This window comes from Drosophila mauritiana, chromosome 2L (assembly GCF_004382145.1).
Source record: "Drosophila mauritiana strain mau12 chromosome 2L, ASM438214v1, whole genome shotgun sequence".
NCBI classification, from domain to species: domain Eukaryota; kingdom Metazoa; phylum Arthropoda; class Insecta; order Diptera; family Drosophilidae; genus Drosophila; species Drosophila mauritiana.
This window is the reverse complement of record NC_046667.1, coordinates 6,186,772-6,205,605: the sequence shown is the minus strand read 5'-3', so window position 1 is coordinate 6,205,605 and position 18,834 is coordinate 6,186,772. Positions and strand designations below refer to the sequence as shown.

Genomic DNA, 18,834 nt, shown 5'->3' with positions numbered 1-18,834 from the left:
ATATGATATAAATTGATTAATTGGAAAGCTTGTATCAATTTCCCTGGGACACTCCGAACATTTTACCTACTTGCATGCAGTCGACATGCGGCAATTAATTAAAACATCAGCAGCAACACTTTGATGGTAATAGCCCTCCCGTGCGACTAAAAGAGCCAAGTTCCAGGAATCGAAAGCAAGCTTCGCCTGGGGACTTGGCCAACAATTTCACATGTCAACGCATGCAAAAATGAAACGAGGGCGGAACTATGTCACAAGGGGTTTGCGAACCTGATCAGGTGGAATGCGGAATGCAGGGGGTGCCGCTGCTGCCAATAAAGGTCAAATTAAGGGGTCGCAGCGGAAGGTCGCTGACTGCTGCGCATGCATTTAACCTCTGACATGGCGACGCGTTCAAATAAAATGAAAATACAGTAGCAACACTAGCAGCACCAGCTGCAACTGCAGTAGCATCCGCATCCGCATGGGGCGGGTATGGCTCCGGCTTGAGCTACCCTCGGGTGGAGCTACTAACGTTGCCATGACACCGCCGGACATTCGGAAATGCTCCTGGGCCATCGGAGCTGGAAATGATGCTCAGCCAGGCGGCAGTAGTTGCCATGTCAGAACTATTGATTGACTTCGGGAATGCAATCCCGGCTGTGGAGGTAGCCAGGCGCACTTCGCACCAATGCAAATTGCAATTCAAGCACACGAAATGTATATATAATTCAGATCGAGATGTATGTAAGTGCCTGGATTTGAATGGCATATTTATATCGAACTGATTATTAGATGCTGCATGCGCTTTCGAAATTAAATGCCATATTTCAAGTATTAAAACTTTCACTTTTATACATAATATTAATGTGCATGTTCGGTTGCATTTTTTTTTTGTCATTTTTGCTGTCTGGATTTTAATTAAAATTTTCACAGGGTATGAGTTTGATTGGAGCCTGGGGTTGCCGCCTTTTTAATGTTGATTTTATGCAAATGACAATTGATTGGACGCGGGGAGTGTGAGTGTTCGCAATTGTGATTAAAGTGATATTAAAAGCCATTTTGTGGCGCTGCAGGATGAGGAAAATCCAAACTATCCATTTCAAAACTCAAATACTGTCGAAAAGTTAATATTAAACAAAGAAAAAAACTCAAATATTCATATCGATTTCAAAAATAGTTAAAGGACTTGCAAATATTATGTTGATACATTTAGAAATCTCAACTTTTCGCTTTTACTGTTTTGTTAGCATTTTTTGCTTTTGATTTGAAACCAATTTGAGTTACGCAAAAAATCAGCATACATATGTGTGTCAACCGTATGGATTTCAAATCGAGTCCTGCTCAGCTGGATTAGTGTCAATGCAATGTCTGAGTCCATAACGCTCAGCATCACATTAAAATTAATTAAACCACACTGACACCCCAAACTCAGCTCGATATGTGCGTCTCTCATTACGGGAGTGCTTTTGCGGGCATATTTCATGTCATAAGCCCGGAATATCAACGATTGCCATTAAAGCAGCCACGCGATCCGCAGCTGAAAGTAGATTTGTGGCAGCCTCAATTTCTGAAGGAAAGCATATTGCGCCGAAGGACAACAATGGGCAAGTCCAAGCTCGATGCCAACTAAATCCAATTACAGCCACTGCGACGGGGCTGCCAGGAAGCCGCCAGGATACGCAGGATACGCAGGATATGCAGAGCACTGCACATCGAACACGTGTGCGCAACGAATTCTTCCATTGAATTTTTGGGTAATTCGGGGGTTGTGTGCTCCGGCCCTTCTCCAGCGGAATGGGCACGAGTCCTTTGGGTTCGTCAGACATATTGCAAGCCGCCCGCAGCGCGCCATAAAGGTTTACTTTTCATTTACGCGCTGCGAAAAGGGGACAAAGGCACAACCCATACAACTGCACTGCACTCACACACGCACACACGCGCAAGTCGAGGGGCAGAGAGTCCTTTGCGAGGTCCTGTTATGGCTACCCACTGCAGCGATGCCGAAAAATTGTAATTAAACTTAATCCGCTCAATTTGAAACGCACACCCAGGCCGTCAAAAGTGCCCTCCTTTCAGCTCCCATGATTACAATGGACATAAGAGCCATGTAGATTTTTATAAAAATGCAGTTAATTAAATTCATAGGTATCATAATGATTGAAAAAACGAAGCAACATAATGAAAACTAAAACAAACACGCGTACTTCTTCGAAAGCTTATGGATGGAAAAAGTATATATGTTAGTTAAATGTGTAATGCAATTGGTTTTGCCATTTGTATATTATTTAGATATATGTGAGTAAGTAAAAAATCTTTTGTTAAATGCAAATTTTAAGAGAAATTACCTAGAAATGTTCTCTGATTTTATTAAAAAAGTATGATGATGACTCAATAAAATAAATACTCGATGAGTTCAGATGAAGTACTATCACTGTATTAGTCACATCTCCAAGATTTGTCATGTAAATAACGATGAAATATAGTTGGTATATGCGATGCTCTAACTTCGCCCAGAAGCTGTTGCTCCTGGAACGTGTTCGAAGTTTTGGATAGGTGGCACAACTTTCTCGAGGAGACGGTCTGCTCTTGCTGGCCGCTTGGGCAATTTAACTAAAAGCCCAATCAATCATCTTAGACGGGCCACCTCATACCATTGCTCAATTTGTGCTCAACCCCCTCGAAAACCGCCCACCGCCAATCCGCGCGCCCCTGACAACTCGTGGAGTCCTTTGTCAATGTTGCCACATCGCGTCCGTCCCTCGCATCGGATTTGGAGGTAAGTTCCTCATTGCGGTGCCCCAAGAGCTTTAATCCGCTTTTTGGTCGCTTTCCGAACTTTATCCTCCTGGCCCCGCCGCCACCTGAATCTCAAGCTCAATCCCCATCTGTATCTGTATCTGAATCTGAATTAGGGGGCATATGCTGCAAGCGCTGGTCTGCACACACATTTGCCCAGCTGCCGAAAGGGTTGATTATTTGGGGAGCGGAAGGCTTAGGAATTGCTGCAACGAAAGCGCCCAAAGACGGCTTACGCAGGGCCTAAGAACTTAAAGGAATCGGCATTCGCAAATGATTGCTCCTTTAAGGTAATTGCTTGGAAATAACCCAAGCTTACCGCCTTACATTCTCAAAGCAATTTCCCATAATCGGAGTTTTAAAAGGTAGTGCCTTTAATTCCCTAAGTCCCTACAGAATAATGCAATTTGAATTCGCTACTTTAACTGTTGCGATGGCTACTGCCTAAAGTGCAATATTATGTGGTCATTATTCGATTAAAGTGTTGAGGGAAATTCAAATAAGTTCATATTGTTTTGGACTCCCCAGAAAATCTGTGTAAATCCGGCACTTTCTATCTCTTAAAAACCCTATTGTTCTTAAACTCAATCTCAGCCAACTTCAGACTGCCAGCCAGGGACAATGACTACGATGCAGCCCATCTTGCAATAACAAGAACAATCACCACGAAAATATAATTATGTCTGCTTTCTGCAATTATTTCAATTATGAGTATAAATACAAGCTGTTGCATTCACACCAGAAAAACCATGAAAACTTTTGGCCGCCTGGTGCATAAAAGTCTTCTTGCAACAATTTTTAGCGCATTCAGACTGAAAAAAAGTTGTGGATGTGGTTTTTTTTAGCAGGGGTACAGACGCACTATGGTATACTTCATATTTTCAGGGTCTTGGAAAAAATTAAGAAATTTAGTAAGTCCATTCATTAGGAAGATATTATTTTTAAATCAAGACATCTTTTCATATTCCCTTACATGATGGTAAGGAAAGGTAAACAGAAATTCAGCTTTTCCCATTCGTCTGCTATAAGTCCTTAAAACCAGATAATCTGCCATTTCAATGGGTCGGGTCTGCCCCGCCAGCTGTTGATGCGGAGTCAATGGTCCAGACAAATCTATTAGTGCATTGCTCCCTTTCCGGCGAAAAAGAACAAACATTAGCGTCTAATTCCCTCGCGCAACAAATTCATCAACTGCCACATAATCCAGAAAATTTTTCAGCACTTAAATTTGGACATGACTGGAAAGTTTTCCTTTCTTGCCTACTTTCGGGGCCTCCTAATCCCTAAACTGTCGCAAAACTTTGGCCGCACACAGAGGCGAAAAAATCCAAACATAAAGGGAAATAAAAAAGGCCAACGAAACTTTTCCAGAAGATAAAAGTGCGAAGTTTGAGACCGCGGTAAGGTCGGTCAGGACGGGGCAAGCGGATTGGGGCAGGAATTTGAGGCGAAAATTACAAACATTTTCAATTATCAAGGCAAACAACGAGCTTGTGATGTATTGTCTGGGCGCTCATTATAACATTACCGTCATATAATTACAGCCTGATGCCTGTTTATTAAGTTTGGATGGCCTCGTCTCTAAGTGTGTCGCTTGATAAATGACTCTGGCGCAGCTTTTGTGGCGACTGTACCGCTCCAAAATGGCACTGGCCAGCTATGTCACCTGCTCACAATCATTTTTCAAAGGGTTATGCAAAGACAAAGCCAAGACGGTAAGTAGTGGACGGAGGAGGATGTCTTCCTTTGGTTGGCGTTCTGTGTCCATTTTTCATAACGCCTTGCGGTATGCTACACAAAATGTATATTAGTTTACCTTTCTCTCGAGCGCAACTTTTTTGTTTACCAAACATTTTTCAAGTGTCACCGTCAGTGGGTGCGAGAATAAAGGAAAGGTTCTTGATTGAAAGTAATTAAGGGGGGAAATATCCTTGGCAGGCTAAGCGAGGACTTTAATTTTTTCGCTCTTTGTTACATTATGGGATGAAAGCCCATTATGACAAACCCACGTTCATAACTCAAGAGCCAAATGCGCTAAAAAACTACAAAACTGTGTGTTGTAATATTGAAAGAAAAGAATTCTCAGCTATTTATTTATATCCAAATTCGATTTTCAGTCTGCACAGGACACAACTGGTTCAGATTAAAGAGCAAGGCAACTTGACTGCTGCCTTCAACCCGACCTGGCCTTCAATTAGCTATAATAAAGTAAATGATTCGAATGAGATTTTTATATTAACTTTCTGACAGCTTGATGCGGGTAAGCTGTAGCGGCCAAATGGCTAATTGACACTGGGATTGGCCCCAGGACAAGTAGACAGGCTGACAGTCTCTCGCTTCTTGTTTTATATTTTATTTAATGGCCTCGCATTTTTTGGGAACATGCCAAACAATGCCATACTGACAGATATATTCTGAGCAAAAAATATGTAAAAGCTTCCTTGCAGCAAAATTACAATTTCATTGCTAAGCTGCTTCGCTAAAGTTGTTTAAGAAAGCTGTTTTATTGAACACACATTTACAAAAGAAGTTTATAAAGCACTTTTCTATATGTGGCGCCCAACGTGGGGCCTGACTGCAAACAGGTTTAGCAACATGTCAGCGTTGCTCCTACTTACCCAAATTTCAATAGTCAGCGAAAAAATCATCACAGAAGAACAATGAAGTGTTAAAAAAGCTATTAACAGTGGTATTCGCGTACGCCAAAAAGATATTTTATCCATTTCGATTCATAGACGTGTTTGCGGACTCATCTCAAATTCGCACTGGGAAATGGAAACTAAACACAATTAAAACTACCGAACCTGGCAGAATTTACACCAAATAAATTTGGTTTTAAATGTTATGGAGCTCATCATATTGCAGAAGGGGGTGGGGAGGGGGATGCTGTTGCAGTTCCTGCATTGTCTGTTGGTTCTAGTTGATTTAATTAAATGCATTTGAATGCAAATGCCTGGAAATGCGTACCGCCGGCTCTCAAAACCATCAACCATGTGTGGTTCAAACACACACCCATGCTCACCCTCACACACACACTAACGTGGCAGTGTGTGTGTGTGCCTCTAGTTGTAACTAAAACAAAAACGGAAATGGTAAGCGTATGTTGCTGACAGCACCCTCTGGTCTTATTTCATGGCAAAATATGTGAAGTCATCTAAGGCTAACGAAGGGGCCGCACGGGTCGAGTTCGGTGTGTATATTTTCATAATCTAAAATGGAGCAAACGCACTCCACACAGCAGCCTGGAAATCCAATGAAGCCAAAAAGCTGCGGGCCAAATTCACGTATCATTTGCAGTTGCTCATTTTCACGAGGGACGAATGAAAAGATACTTATTTTGAATCAATTAAATCTTGAATGAACTTCTTGAATATCTGGGTTATATAAGCGAATAATACTTTGAATGCTCTTTTAGTTATTAATGAGATAGTTGTCTTAATTATTTATTAAAAGTTGTGAGAAAGGGATGCTGTAATTCCAATACTTTTTAGCTGATTAACTCAAACGTTAATTTACTTGATAGTCTTTTTTTAAGGAATAAGTTTGGGGTGCTTTTTAAATGTAACCTGTTTAAGTAGGATTAATTAGCAGTTGTCAGAGTGTCGTTAATATGATAATCACAGCGATTAAAATAATGCGACAAGATAGCAATAACACATACAATTTCCCAAGCTCGAATGACCCAAGTGTTATCCTGCAGCTGGAACTATTGGGAGCCCAACTCAGAGGAGCACAATGGGGAATATATGGAATTTAATTGAACTTTCTGCTGGCGTCTCTTTCCCGGAAAATTTGCAATCTCGCTCTATCTCACATTGAACCCGACTGGAAATATCATTTGAGGGCAGTCTGGCATAACTAATTGAATGCATAATTTACAATTAAGTACGTAAGCTACTTTAATATTTATGTCTATAAATGTGCAGGCAACCTAGAGTTGATGGCCAGCCTGCCACGCCCCATTCCGCCCCTAATTCCGCCCACCGCCCACCTCTTTTGCTTGCCGCCATAAGCCCCAGTTTGCCCGTTATCGACCATCATTTGTGCCAACTGCAATAAATGTCAATTATTCATGAATTTTCAATAACTTGAGTCGAGGCAAAATAGAAAAGTTTCTTTTCGTTTTTATGCCCTCTTATTATTTTATTTTTTTTTTGTTTTTTGGCCACCAGCAGCAATGGGCAGCTGGGCAAAAGTTTTTAATAACATGTAAATATGGCCAAGAGCAAGACAGAGATGGTTAGTTGTTGGAATAGAGCAACGAATAGCTAGACATCGGCGGGCGTTAACTAAGGAGCACATAAAATATGATGCCAAACAATATGAAAAGGGAATTACTGGGGCGGCAGCAAAGCACACGGCGGCCAGACAGGGAGGCAAGATGCGGCAGAGCGAGACGGGGCGGCAGAGCAAACAAGTTTGCCTTCAAAGGCAGCGAACGTGCTCGGCAGGCACAGCTATAATGGTGAATAATTAACAGTTATTAATAATGACAAAAGCAGCTGCCGCCAATGCCATCGAAAGCAGCTTACAAAATGTATAGCACACTTTTTGGGGCCATGACGGCAGGACTCCACTTTTCGACTGGCAAAGGACAAAGGACAGCGGACAGCGAACAGCTCACTCGTAATTTCTGCACAACATTTGCGGGAGCTTCGATTTAAAATTCACCGCCAATAATAATAAATATAAATCATTCCCCATCTGTCGCTGGCCCAAAAAGCAATGTCAACTTAGCCTACTTTGTTTCGCTAGAGTTCCACCTCAAATTTATGGCCAGCAAGTTCGGATCATCGGCTGTTTTACTTGAACCCATCCTTGTTCAGTAGGGTAATTTTAGCTTTATGCCTTATTACTTTCGAGCTAGATAATCATCAATCTAAAGCTTGACTTTTGAGATATTTTTGGAACAGCTTATGCATATTAAAGTAACTCGTAGTATTACAATCCAAAACAACTAGTTGTATTACGAAAACTTCGTAATGACATTCGGCACTTCAAGTGGACCTATCCGCATAATCCAATTACTCAATCCGCCTCCATGACCCAGGACCTTTGCACCTTTCAAATGGCATCGGCCATAACAACTGCGCCCACATTAAGCCCAATAAAATAAATGGCCAGCCATAAATTACATAACGTGCGTCAGTTACACACATTTAACCATTCATCGCACATAGTGGAGTGCCTCGAACTGCGAACGAAGGCCAACTTTGCAAAATCGACAAGTGCCGGCGTTTTTTATGCAAAATAATCCTTTGCCTTCCTCGTCGCCATTGATGAATTATAGCAAATTAATTTCACACTAAAAAGTGGCAAAGCCCGGCTCACACACACACCAATACACTCACACACACACTCTTATCAAGGCTTTTGCATGGCTGACGTTGCGAAAACAAGCATATCAAATTCGAATTCGCATAAATTTAAGAGACTGAGTTTGAGTTTCGAGGGCAAACAGAAGGGACTGGGAAAAAATCGATGCGCCTAAAAAGAATTCAGAGCTGCTCGGCTTTTCACACTGCTGTCGATTTCTCCATTTCTACACACACAAAAAAAGACTTACTTTAACAAAGTTTCAAATCTAGGCAAAATTCTATCAACTTTCATTTATAATTTCATATCCCAAAAAATTATTTACACTGAATTTGTTAATATAAAAATCGGTTCTAATATAATGAATTTATATTAAATGAATTTAAATTAAATTGTAAATCAACCTTTAAAGCAACCGAATTAATTGCAATGAATTAATAAAAAATTTATGTTATCTTAAATATTTTTTTACTGTGTATAGCATGAGAGTTGGCTCCCCACTGTGACCAAACTCTAACCAAAGTCAAATCGATTATTATTTATCGTCTGCGGTGAGGGGTTGCTCGTCGTTTTGCTGGTTGACGCGGGGTTGTAAAATAAATTCAATTTACTGGCAAAAAGTATCTAAAATTGAATATTTCACCTTCTTGGGGCGACGGTGCTGCCCACGTTTACCATTTTCTAAAAAGGAATCGTGCATGATAGGCTACTGGTTGAATTGTTGCTATTTTGGTATAAGCCGTGTACTTTCAGATACATTTTTTCTTACATAAAAACGTCATTAATTTTCTTATGTCATAACCACCACTGAAGTTTAACCTACACTTTACAAGCATGCAGTTGTGGATTTCTGATTTAAATAACCATTTTTTACTAACAAGTGATTGACCTTTAAGCGCTCGAGCACACAGAAGGTCTTCTAAAAGCAACAGGCAAAATGTTAAATTAAATTGGGAAAAACAGCTTCCAGCTGTTTGAGTAAAATCAACACGAAAAAAAGGGAATTTTTCCGACAGAAACGGTTTGGTTTATTAAATATTTGAACCTCCGGCCTTCATCTATAGAAATAAACTTGCATAAATGGCGGCCTGCGGTGCATGCTGAATTCAATTTAAGGCCATGACAGTGTCGAGAAACATTATGCTAATGACTTCGAGAACGGCAGAGAAAATATTCGATACTGCCACTGTAACAGTATCTGAAAAATTCACTCGGCGCACTCGAGACGGTCTAAGTGGCGTCGAGATACTTTGATTGGGGCTCATGCACAAAGAAGGCGAACCGAATGCCCCCTCAGGCGTTATCCTGTCTAAGCTACTGCGTTCTCACAAGCCAATCACTAAGGTTCTGGCACTGGGACAGCATCCGGTCATACCCATACTCCACATGCATGTCCAGGTCGAGATCATCGTACTTATCATCTTTGTCACATGCCGTGGCTTTGGCTCCCAGGCCAATTGCTGCCTTGTAGACAACGAATGTGATCAGGCTCATTATCCAGCCACAGACGGCGCCGAAGGCAATGCAAGTGGCCAACTGGATCGGTGCTCCATAGTCGAAGAGTAGGTGGTAGTGGAAAATGGTCAGCTCTTTCTGCAAATAGTGCTGATACTCCATAATGCTAACTGGAAATTTTAGAACTGATGCTGCTCCAAGCGCCTGCCCTTCGCAATGTGAAATGCGACAGAAATCTATAACTGTGAAAAAGTTGTCAGTTGTTGTTCAAAACGATTTTCACTCTCAGTCTAACTAATACGTATTGTATCTATCACAAGTGCTAAAATGATTCCCAACCCCATTGAAATTGTCTGCGTCCACGTGGTCCAACCGATCATTGATTTTCTGGACTACATGCTAATGGAAGTCAACATCGTCGCCTTCCTAGCTGCCGTTGCTTGCCTTGGAGTAATAATGGGACTCATCCTTGGGATCGTGACTTTTATTTGGTTTAAAATGTCACGGGACGAGGAAACTAAGAAGACTTGTCCAGGAGAGGGAATGCCGGTCAATGTAAAAAAGAACGACTAATGTCGATGTTTTATCAACTTATGTTTATTTGAATCAAAATGTTAATAAAATGAATGCGCTCTAATTCGCCGTTTTTACAGAATCTTAAAAACCTAACACAACAAAGGTCAAGTTGGTAACGCCTTTTCAGACATCGCTAAGTACATTTTAATTTCCCGCAGGAAACAGAGGCTAAAAGTGCAATCAGTAAAGATAAACGAACGAACTAAATTTGACCAAAAATTCCGCTCCCAAAAGGATGTAATTCTGGGAAAGCCCGAGACATTCGCTGGCAAAAAAGGGGCTCAGAAGGAGGTTTTGTCAAAGGACGACGTCTTAAGGAGCAGAAGACGAGCCCCCAAGGCGTAAAGACAATTTAAGTGCCCGCTTAGTTCGCGGAGTTCATAAACAGGACGCTCGATAAAATGAAAAACGTCGGTGGTCGTCGGTATTTTTTGCAACAAAAATGCATGACACCGCCCAGGATGAGGATGAGGAGCAGCCAAGTGGATGGCAGTCGGCCAATGTGGCATCCCCGACTTTATTAAAATTTTGACATCCCAAAGCAGCGGCGGCCAAGGGAGCGGAGCGGATGATTGGTTTTGTCGTAGTCGTCTGGCGCAGCCAACCAGCAAATAACCAGCAATAAAATGGCCAAAGTTTTCGCGAATGGTAAACTTTGCACTACCATTGCAAGAACACAAGTCAACAGAAACAACGAGATAGGTAGTTTAAGAAAAATTAACTTTCTGCGCCGCTGCGTTGGCAAAGGAAACGCGTCCGCAAATTAAAGGAGCATTGCAAGCGAAAAGATCTGATATCTAACGAATCTTTAAAAATCAGGATGAGTCCATTAGAGTTTTTTGTAGTTCTACTGGGTTAAAATCATAATTTACGAAAAAATAGTTCGATTTGCCAAGGGAATATAGCTTATTATGGATTAAAAGTTACTAAGTTACAAGATCTGTGAACAGAGCTAAAGACTAGTGACGAACACACCTCCCATAAGCCAGTGATCTCATATTTTGTAACAAAAAATGAAAATATTATATGTATTTATAGTGCATATTTCTTAAATTGAATAATGTGAAATTGCTGTACATAATGAAGCTGTAACTGCAAACGTATACCCTAAATGTATACATATATTGCTATGGTTTTGCCCTGTTCACATCGGTGGGTGGTGGGTTGAAATGAGATTAATGTGGAAATTCCGGGCCCAGACGTCGCACAGTGGGTCCAAATTAGTACTTTGGTTGACAAAATCAAACGCTTGCAGAGATAATTATTAAGTGTGCTTGTATTAATTGGATATTTGTTGAAATGGAATTTAGTTACTTATGCTGTGGGATTTTTTTAAAGATTTTTGCAACATTCAGACGTTTGTTTCACAAGCTCCACTGTGCGGCGGCTTACCAAACATATTCGTCATTTAAGCTCAACCAAATGTAATATGAAAATCGGGATGAGTGGGGAAATGTCAACGTGCATTGTGCAGTCGCAGTGGCATTCAGGTGGGTTGGCTTGGGTGGCTGGGTGGTTGGTGGTTGGATTGGGTGGCTTGGCTGGTTTTTGCTGGGTATTGTGGAATTTCCTGTCAAGCTAATTTCCTTTGGGTGCTGGTGTTTGGCTGGGATCGCGTTGCATTGCCCCGAGTTGGCAGCCCATTGAATCAATTCACCTGCATGCATAAAATATTTTCGCTGAAAAAACTGCACACACACACACACATCCATAACATTCTTATATATACATACATGGTGTGGCATACGAGCGTAGTTGTATGCAAAATATTTCAAACATTGCATATTTTATAGTTTATTGACTGCAGCGCGCCACTCCGCTCCTGCTTCATAGATTATCAACTAGTTTGGGACATGGTGTCCTCCCCCAGCTCCTCCTCCTGCTAGCCATTTTTTCCATTTACGTCGCGTAGTTGACACAAAATGAGCGCCACATAGGGCGTCCCAATGGGGTACTTCCCCCTTCCCCGCCCCACCGCACTTGGACCCAACCTTCTGTGTGTGTGTGTGTGTGTGTATTTGTTTCATTCGCCGCTTTCAGCCTTGACTTGTTTGCCAATTGCAGCAGGAGCTCTTGGAGTGTCGTGTCGCTACGTTCGGGAATTGTTTTGTATGGCATACACCCACCACATAAAATAACTTACATATATGTTGTACACTGTACGCGGTACACGGATATGGGAGTACGATTTACATGGCAGACCACCACTCGGGTCTCCGGGCAGGTGTTATTAAAATTTATGTGCGAAAAAGGTGTCGAAAACCGGACAGATCCCAGTGGGAGGTAAAATGTAATGGACCGCCGAACCAGGCCCTAAAGTTATCTTGTTAACGTGATAAAAAAAGGTAGCACTGACAGGAGAACGATCTTCATAGATCCACCTTTATTCTACATCGTATTATGCTGACCCGTTTGAGGTTCTAAAGATAATTAAGCATGTTTCTATGGAGCATTTTCGACCTTAATATTTTCCAAGTGCGCCAGTCCGCAAGATTGTAGTCAATCTGAACTCATTTCGAAAGGACCCACGACCCATTACAAAACGGGGGAGTGTGTGTTTGGTGGCAGAAAGTGCTAGTTTCTGCAGAGAAAGCAAAAAACGGCCAGCGTTCAACTAATTTCAAATTAAACTCAACGTTAGCTGAGCAAAGCCCAGGCCACCCACGCCCATTATCCTTCAGAGTCCTTCACATTCACATGGCAGTGCCACCCAAGGACTATCTCGAACAATTTTTCAGCATTTAAACACTAAAGTGCCAAGCTAATAAACGATATTAGTGCCAAAGCTCATTTCAACAAATATTGTTAGTGTGTGCACCAAGTACGTACGTACGTACGTATGTGTGTGTGTGGGTTGTGGCAAGGAAACTGAGCCAGAGTCCTGCCGATAGTCTGCTTGCCCCGCCCCGCTCCGCCCGTTGTGCAAACATTTTCCAAACAGTTACCAAATAAAAATGATTAGAAACGTGACTAAGAGTGCAAAAAATGTTATTTACTTAACTGATGTGAGCTCTGGGCCAGCAAACTCGGCTGATGGTGTGGCGGGACGGGACAATACACACGGGGACAAAAGTTTGCTGCATTGCAGTTTGCACAAGGATGCTGCAGCCATCGACATTTTCCAAATGTTCGGCAAAAACTTTCAAATAGTGTGAAAACAGTGCAGAGCAGCGGCCAATAAATGTATTATGGTATTATGGCCTTCATTTATTTCAGTTGCCAAAATATTCATATTCGAGTGAAAAATTTCCATAATAATGTTAATAAGCTTGAAACTCGAGCTATTATCTTGTTCTTAAACCGTACGAAAAAGTATGGATGACAATAAGCGAACAAGACATTTTTAGAAGAGAAAATAAAATGGACATCGCTCATCCGTCACGTTGGCCGCTTCCATTGCCAATTGCTGTCAAATGGCATATTGCTTTACTTATCCAGCATTTACATCTTATTTTATTGTTGTGCAATCAAAAGGGCGGGTTTGCGGCCAAGTCTGACAATTGCGTGCCCAAAAATAGCACACTTATTCTTATTGGATTTCAAAGGAGCATTTTGCCGAGCGGCCGAGCGGTGGAAAGGTGAGCTGCGGTGCCAGGTAGTCGCTATGTGTACGTATCTATTGATTTGTTATGACTAAAGCGAAATCGGGGGAGGAGCAAGGAGCACTGCTCCTTGGCTGGCTGCTATAACAACATTTTCCATAATGTACGATGAAAGCAAAAAATAAGCGAACGAGAAACGGGGAGAAAAATATTCGCAAATACATGACAGGGGGCTATTGCCTGCCGGTCCTCGGCTCCTCGTTGACATTTTCATTAGCAAATTAATTTTAATTGATTACATTCTATGCGAGGAGGCGCACACATTGTTTGTGGGCTGCTCGATATATTGAATTACCAGTCTATATAAATACATATACATACAATGTATACCTTGCCATGGTGTACCTATAAATCATTTGAGTCGTTCGTTGACTAGGCAGAGTCGAATAATTCCATTAAAGCAACTTGAGAGTCTTTCGGGGATGCCACCAAAGATCATACAATATGAATTCGTGGATGTCGAGTTAAAAACATGGGCTTTTAGCCTGACTTCTCCCAGGGGCGAAAAGTTAATGGTGTCTGCAAAAACACGCTTGGCTTCTGGCTAAAAAGTATTGCATTACATTTGATACCCAGCGGATTTGCAGTCGAAGTTGGCATATTCCAGCCAGATTCGACTTATGTTTTGCCAGTCAATACATTATAATTAAGTACAATTAAGTAAAATAGCCCGACTTGAAGTGCACGCAGTATACCTGTGACAAAATAATCCATTACTTTTATATAGAGCCCCGCGTCACTTCTTAAAGTATTTCTCTTTGTGCCCATAAACACAAAATAACTTCAAGATTAAATGAATGAAATTCACGTCTGCTTGGAGTGCGAAAAGGTGGCAGGGAAATCACCTGCTCCCCACTTCGAGGGGAATTCTTATCTTTGGCACTTACCTTGTCGCCAGATCCCGATGTACGAAATTCATTTGCTCCAAATGCTTCATGCCCGATGCAATTTGGGTGGCAATGTAGACTAAGCACCCGAAGCTGTGCCGCAGACGTGTAAGGATTCCGATTGCGATTCCGATTCCGAGTGGAGCAGCACGCGGGGGAGGAGTCCGGCGGAGTACGGAGCGGATGCGGAAGATGCCAGCGTCAAATGAGAATTTGAAAAGTTTTCAAATGCGACAACGTCGCCAAAGTTGGTGGGGTGAGCGAGCCAAGTAACGAAGTTTCCACATCCGTTGGCGCAATTCGGTGGTTGGTCCATGGGTTGGTTGGTTGGTTGGTTGGGATCGGTGTTATCATTGAACACGAGGCCGGAAGTGTCGCGTCGGCAAAAGGCGTCGGTACAGGAAGCACGATAAAACGCACCCAGAAAAAAAGGGGGGAGAAACAACGCATTAGTTGGAAAGCACTTTCGACGGTTTCATTTTTTTTTTTTTTTGTGCGAGGAGGGTCCTTACCTAAGACTCTTCTTGGCCATCAGTCCGCTGGTCTCGGCCACGTGCTCCTGCAGGAACTGGTTCAAGTCGCCCAGGCAGTGCGAGTAGTCCTGCACAATGCAGATGGGCTCGTCCCGCAGGCAGGCCCCCACCAACCGGGCCACATTGGGGTCGCTCAGCTGCGCCAGCTGCTTTGCCTTGCTGCGGAACTCCTTGCGCAGATGGTCATTGGCCCCGGGTCGCAGGGTGGCCACTGCCACGAGGGTAGCGCTGCGATGGAGATCAGATTCGGTTAGATCACTAGGATTATGATCAAGAAAAACATATGACACAGCTCCAGCATAGTGACGAATGCAACTAAACAGCTATTCACCTTCTTCCTAACGTTTCTATAGAATATCCAATCGAAAAGAGCACACCAATACTGTCTGTTCGCCTTGCTGCATGCACATTTACAGTAGTCTCTAACCCTGCACGCACTTACACGATTCAATCTGCGTAGAATTCTGGCTCAGTGCCGAAATATGCAAATACCACAGAAACTGTTCAATTTTTGGTGCGTCCATTCGTAATGTTGTGGCTTTGATTTTCAACGTCTATTATAATTTTCACCTGCGGTCCAGGACAATAAAATCTATCTTTTGTCTGATAACTGTCTCTCCAACTGTCCATTAATATTTTAGCAGACTGTCAGGCCCTTGGGGGCGGCAATGCGAACGCCCTCAAAGTTGCCTCTCAGCTGCCTTCCGCAAAATGCCCTATGCCATATTAAAGTCTGTCTGGATGTGTGTTATGTTCGGGTCGCTATGGCTTTGTGTGTGTGTTAATTATTTTGCATACATCTGTCTGAGTCTCGGAGGTTTCTCTGATGGTTTTGCAGCCACTGCAGGGACTCACTCCCGTTCCACGTGCCACGCGCCGCAGTGCTGGGCAGTCTTTGCCTGCTGGCTGGGCAATATTACGTATACGTAATACGTTTTGTGGCTTTCCAACCGCAAAACTATTAAAGCAAGCTGGCAAATCGAATTGTTACGTAACGTAACGTATTAAAATGTGCCAGAAGCAGAATATTGGCCTGCCACCAGGATATTGTTCGAAGCTTGACTCTAATTGATTTTTGCGCATGAAAACCGACGAGGGACGTCGTGGCCGGAGACGGTGAATTGTGGGGATTACAATAGTCATGGGCATATATTTCAAGTGATGAAAGGAGGTTGGGTCTGCGGAAGAATAATAGAACTGGGCGCAAAGGTTATGTGTACATCTATACATACAGAGGTTTGCGGTTGTAGCATACTTGATGGATGCATAAGCCTGTCAACCCGCCATTTGCAAGCTAGAATCAGAGAAGCAGACTTATCCTGAGTAAATTACCCCACACAGAAATAAAGTTTCGATAAAATCAAGTAAATCTACGATTTAATTGCTTTATCTGACAATTTTTGGTTGAATTTAATAAGAACAAAAGCAAGCGATATGGTAGTGCCACGACTATCAGATACCCTTGGCACACTAGCCCCACCTTGCGGCAGTTATATACTGCCCATAGCAGCTAATTTTGGTCGATCTGCAGTTTTACACCCAGGAAGTTTACCAAAGATTTACCCCCATCTTCAAGTGGAATGCTTGTTTGTGTGTGGAGTGCGGAGTTGGAGGGCATTCCGTTTGCTGTGTGCAGTACTTACTTCAGCACATTTGTTTCGCACAAATGCAGCTCACCAAATACGCCGGAGCCCAGTTTCTCGACGATGACCAGCGACTGACGTGGAAACTCCTGCACTTGGCAATTGGCCCGCTCCTCGTTAATGTCGGCGAAATGTGCGCTCATATCCAAATTGTAATGATGCGGTTTGCCCACGCCCACCCCACTCGTGGGCGTGGTCGCAGCCGTAGTCGAGGAGCTAAGGGATCCACTACTCTGGGATCCCGGCGGCGCCACTGGCATGGGTTTGCTGCTAACTGGCGTTGCTGCGTAATATTTCTCCGGCGGCGGTGGCACGGGCGGCGAAGGTAGCGGCAGTGTGGCCGCATTAAGAGAGTTGCGTGCGCTGGCGGTCACTTTGCCTGTGGCAACAACGAATTCAGGACTCGACCCCGTTCCAGGACCCGTGCCCGTGCCTGTTCCGCATCCCGAACCGCATGGCGGGGCATTGGGCAGCAGCTGCTGCATGTGAGGCACCGCATAGTCCTGGCACACAATGTCCGGCACATCTGCAATTAGACGGAGACGGGTTAGTGCTAATTTTGTGCGATAAAAACCCAATAAAGGCCAGCCTGTGCTGCCAATCGTTCCATTAGATTCCTGGAAATCTGTTCACATATAGAACCTTTAAGCTATTCGCATCTGATTAGCAAAAATGATAATCTATTATTCCTACTTAAACGCAAATGGAAAATATTTACCTAATATTAAGACAAATGAAAAGAATTCTCCCCAATATTTCATTGGTTAACCACTATTTGATGCGTAGTTGAAGGCAAGAAATGTTCAACTGCATGTTGGCCATAAGAACAAAGTATTTGCTTCCCACTGCATATGATTCAGTACAGTTTGCTCACAAAGTGCAATAGTTTGCATTTTGTGGATGTTTTCTTTCTCAGCTCTTACAAATCTTCGTCTTCCTGCTTTTCCGTCGGTTTCATTTGTTCTGTCCAAGTCTTTTCTGCCTTCAACTTCAAACTTTTCCCATTTAGCCATAAGGAAAATGGAATGTGCGCAGAAGAAGAAGGATGGCACAATGGAGGAGCATTTGGCCAGATGAGAGGTTGAACCTTAGGGATAGGAAAAACGGCGTGTGGCTAAAAACTAAATGAAATTAATTGCAACTTGACGCCCATGATTTTACTGTGGAATAAAAGCGCGCTGCTTGGGCAAAACTCTTTTATCAAATTTTAGCTGGAAAATGAGGACTCAATAATAGTACATTTAGTAACGAAAGTATTCGAAAGGAATTTATATTTTCCGTTTAATGATTTTTAGGACACTTAATTCCTTTTCTTAAACAGGAGATTTAAGCACAAATCTTTTTTTTTTTAGTTCTTAGAATAATATTATTGTGAAAGTTGTTGTGAAAGTGCTGACTGCCTGTCAATTTGTTCGACTTAGAGTCCTTTCGCATTCGTTGTGGAACCGGAATACTAGAAGGACATAATAACATAACAGCCAGAAGACGGGAGACAGATTGGGCCACAGTCGAGCCACAAGGACAGTCGCAGGCACTCAACGAACGTTAATGACAAAACTTTTCGACGAACGAGCGAATTTCGTATGCAGGTCCTCTGAATGTCTGCACGTGTGTGAGTGGTAGCTACAATTGTGTGCACGTATATGAGTGTCTATGTAGCCGAGCAATCAGGACCCTCCAGTTTTGAAGTTCCACTAAAGTTGTTAGTTCTTACCCGTTGAAATTCAAAATACTCTACTAGGATCGAATTTTCTAAATAAACAAATAGTATTCCAGGATTTTATAAAATATTACATGTAATTTATGAACTTTACAACGAAGTCGATCCTGATTTCAACTGGATATAATAACTTTCGAAGATCAAACGAATTTGCTGAGCTCCAAACGAGTTGTTATGCTTTTAAGTTCCTTTTACTTTTCCACTACTATTTTCTGTTCATGAAACCAACATAAACAAGGATTCACGAAATTCATGGCAGAAGGAAGGTAAATTTGGGACTGCGTGTCAGACTGACTGGTTGAATATGGACGACCTGCTTTCAAA

General features: G+C 42.5%; 3 protein-coding genes across 3 annotated transcripts in view; 1 reads left to right on the top strand and 2 right to left on the bottom strand.

Annotated features, from left to right (window-relative positions):
- Nucleotides 1-18,834, bottom strand: part of LOC117141657 (discoidin domain-containing receptor 2) — a 70,280-nt gene that overhangs the window by 4,797 nt on the left and 46,649 nt on the right. Inside the window, exons 12-14 of the mRNA XM_033305247.1 lie at nt 16,791-17,316; nt 15,127-15,375; nt 14,615-14,707 (exon numbers count right to left, since the gene is read on the bottom strand). Coding sequence (XP_033161138.1) covers nt 14,615-14,707; nt 15,127-15,375; nt 16,791-17,316 — 868 coding nt within the window. The remainder of the gene's footprint in view (nt 1-14,614; nt 14,708-15,126; nt 15,376-16,790; nt 17,317-18,834) is intronic.
- On the bottom strand, nt 9,109-9,765 carry LOC117141682. The gene has a single exon (XM_033305282.1). It carries the CDS (start codon nt 9,709-9,711, stop codon nt 9,409-9,411), a length of 303 nt encoding a protein of 100 aa, XP_033161173.1. The 5' UTR covers nt 9,712-9,765; the 3' UTR covers nt 9,109-9,408.
- Nucleotides 9,838-10,284, top strand: LOC117141687. Its single transcript, XM_033305294.1, has one exon. It carries the CDS (start codon nt 9,877-9,879, stop codon nt 10,120-10,122), a length of 246 nt encoding a protein of 81 aa, XP_033161185.1. The 5' UTR covers nt 9,838-9,876; the 3' UTR covers nt 10,123-10,284.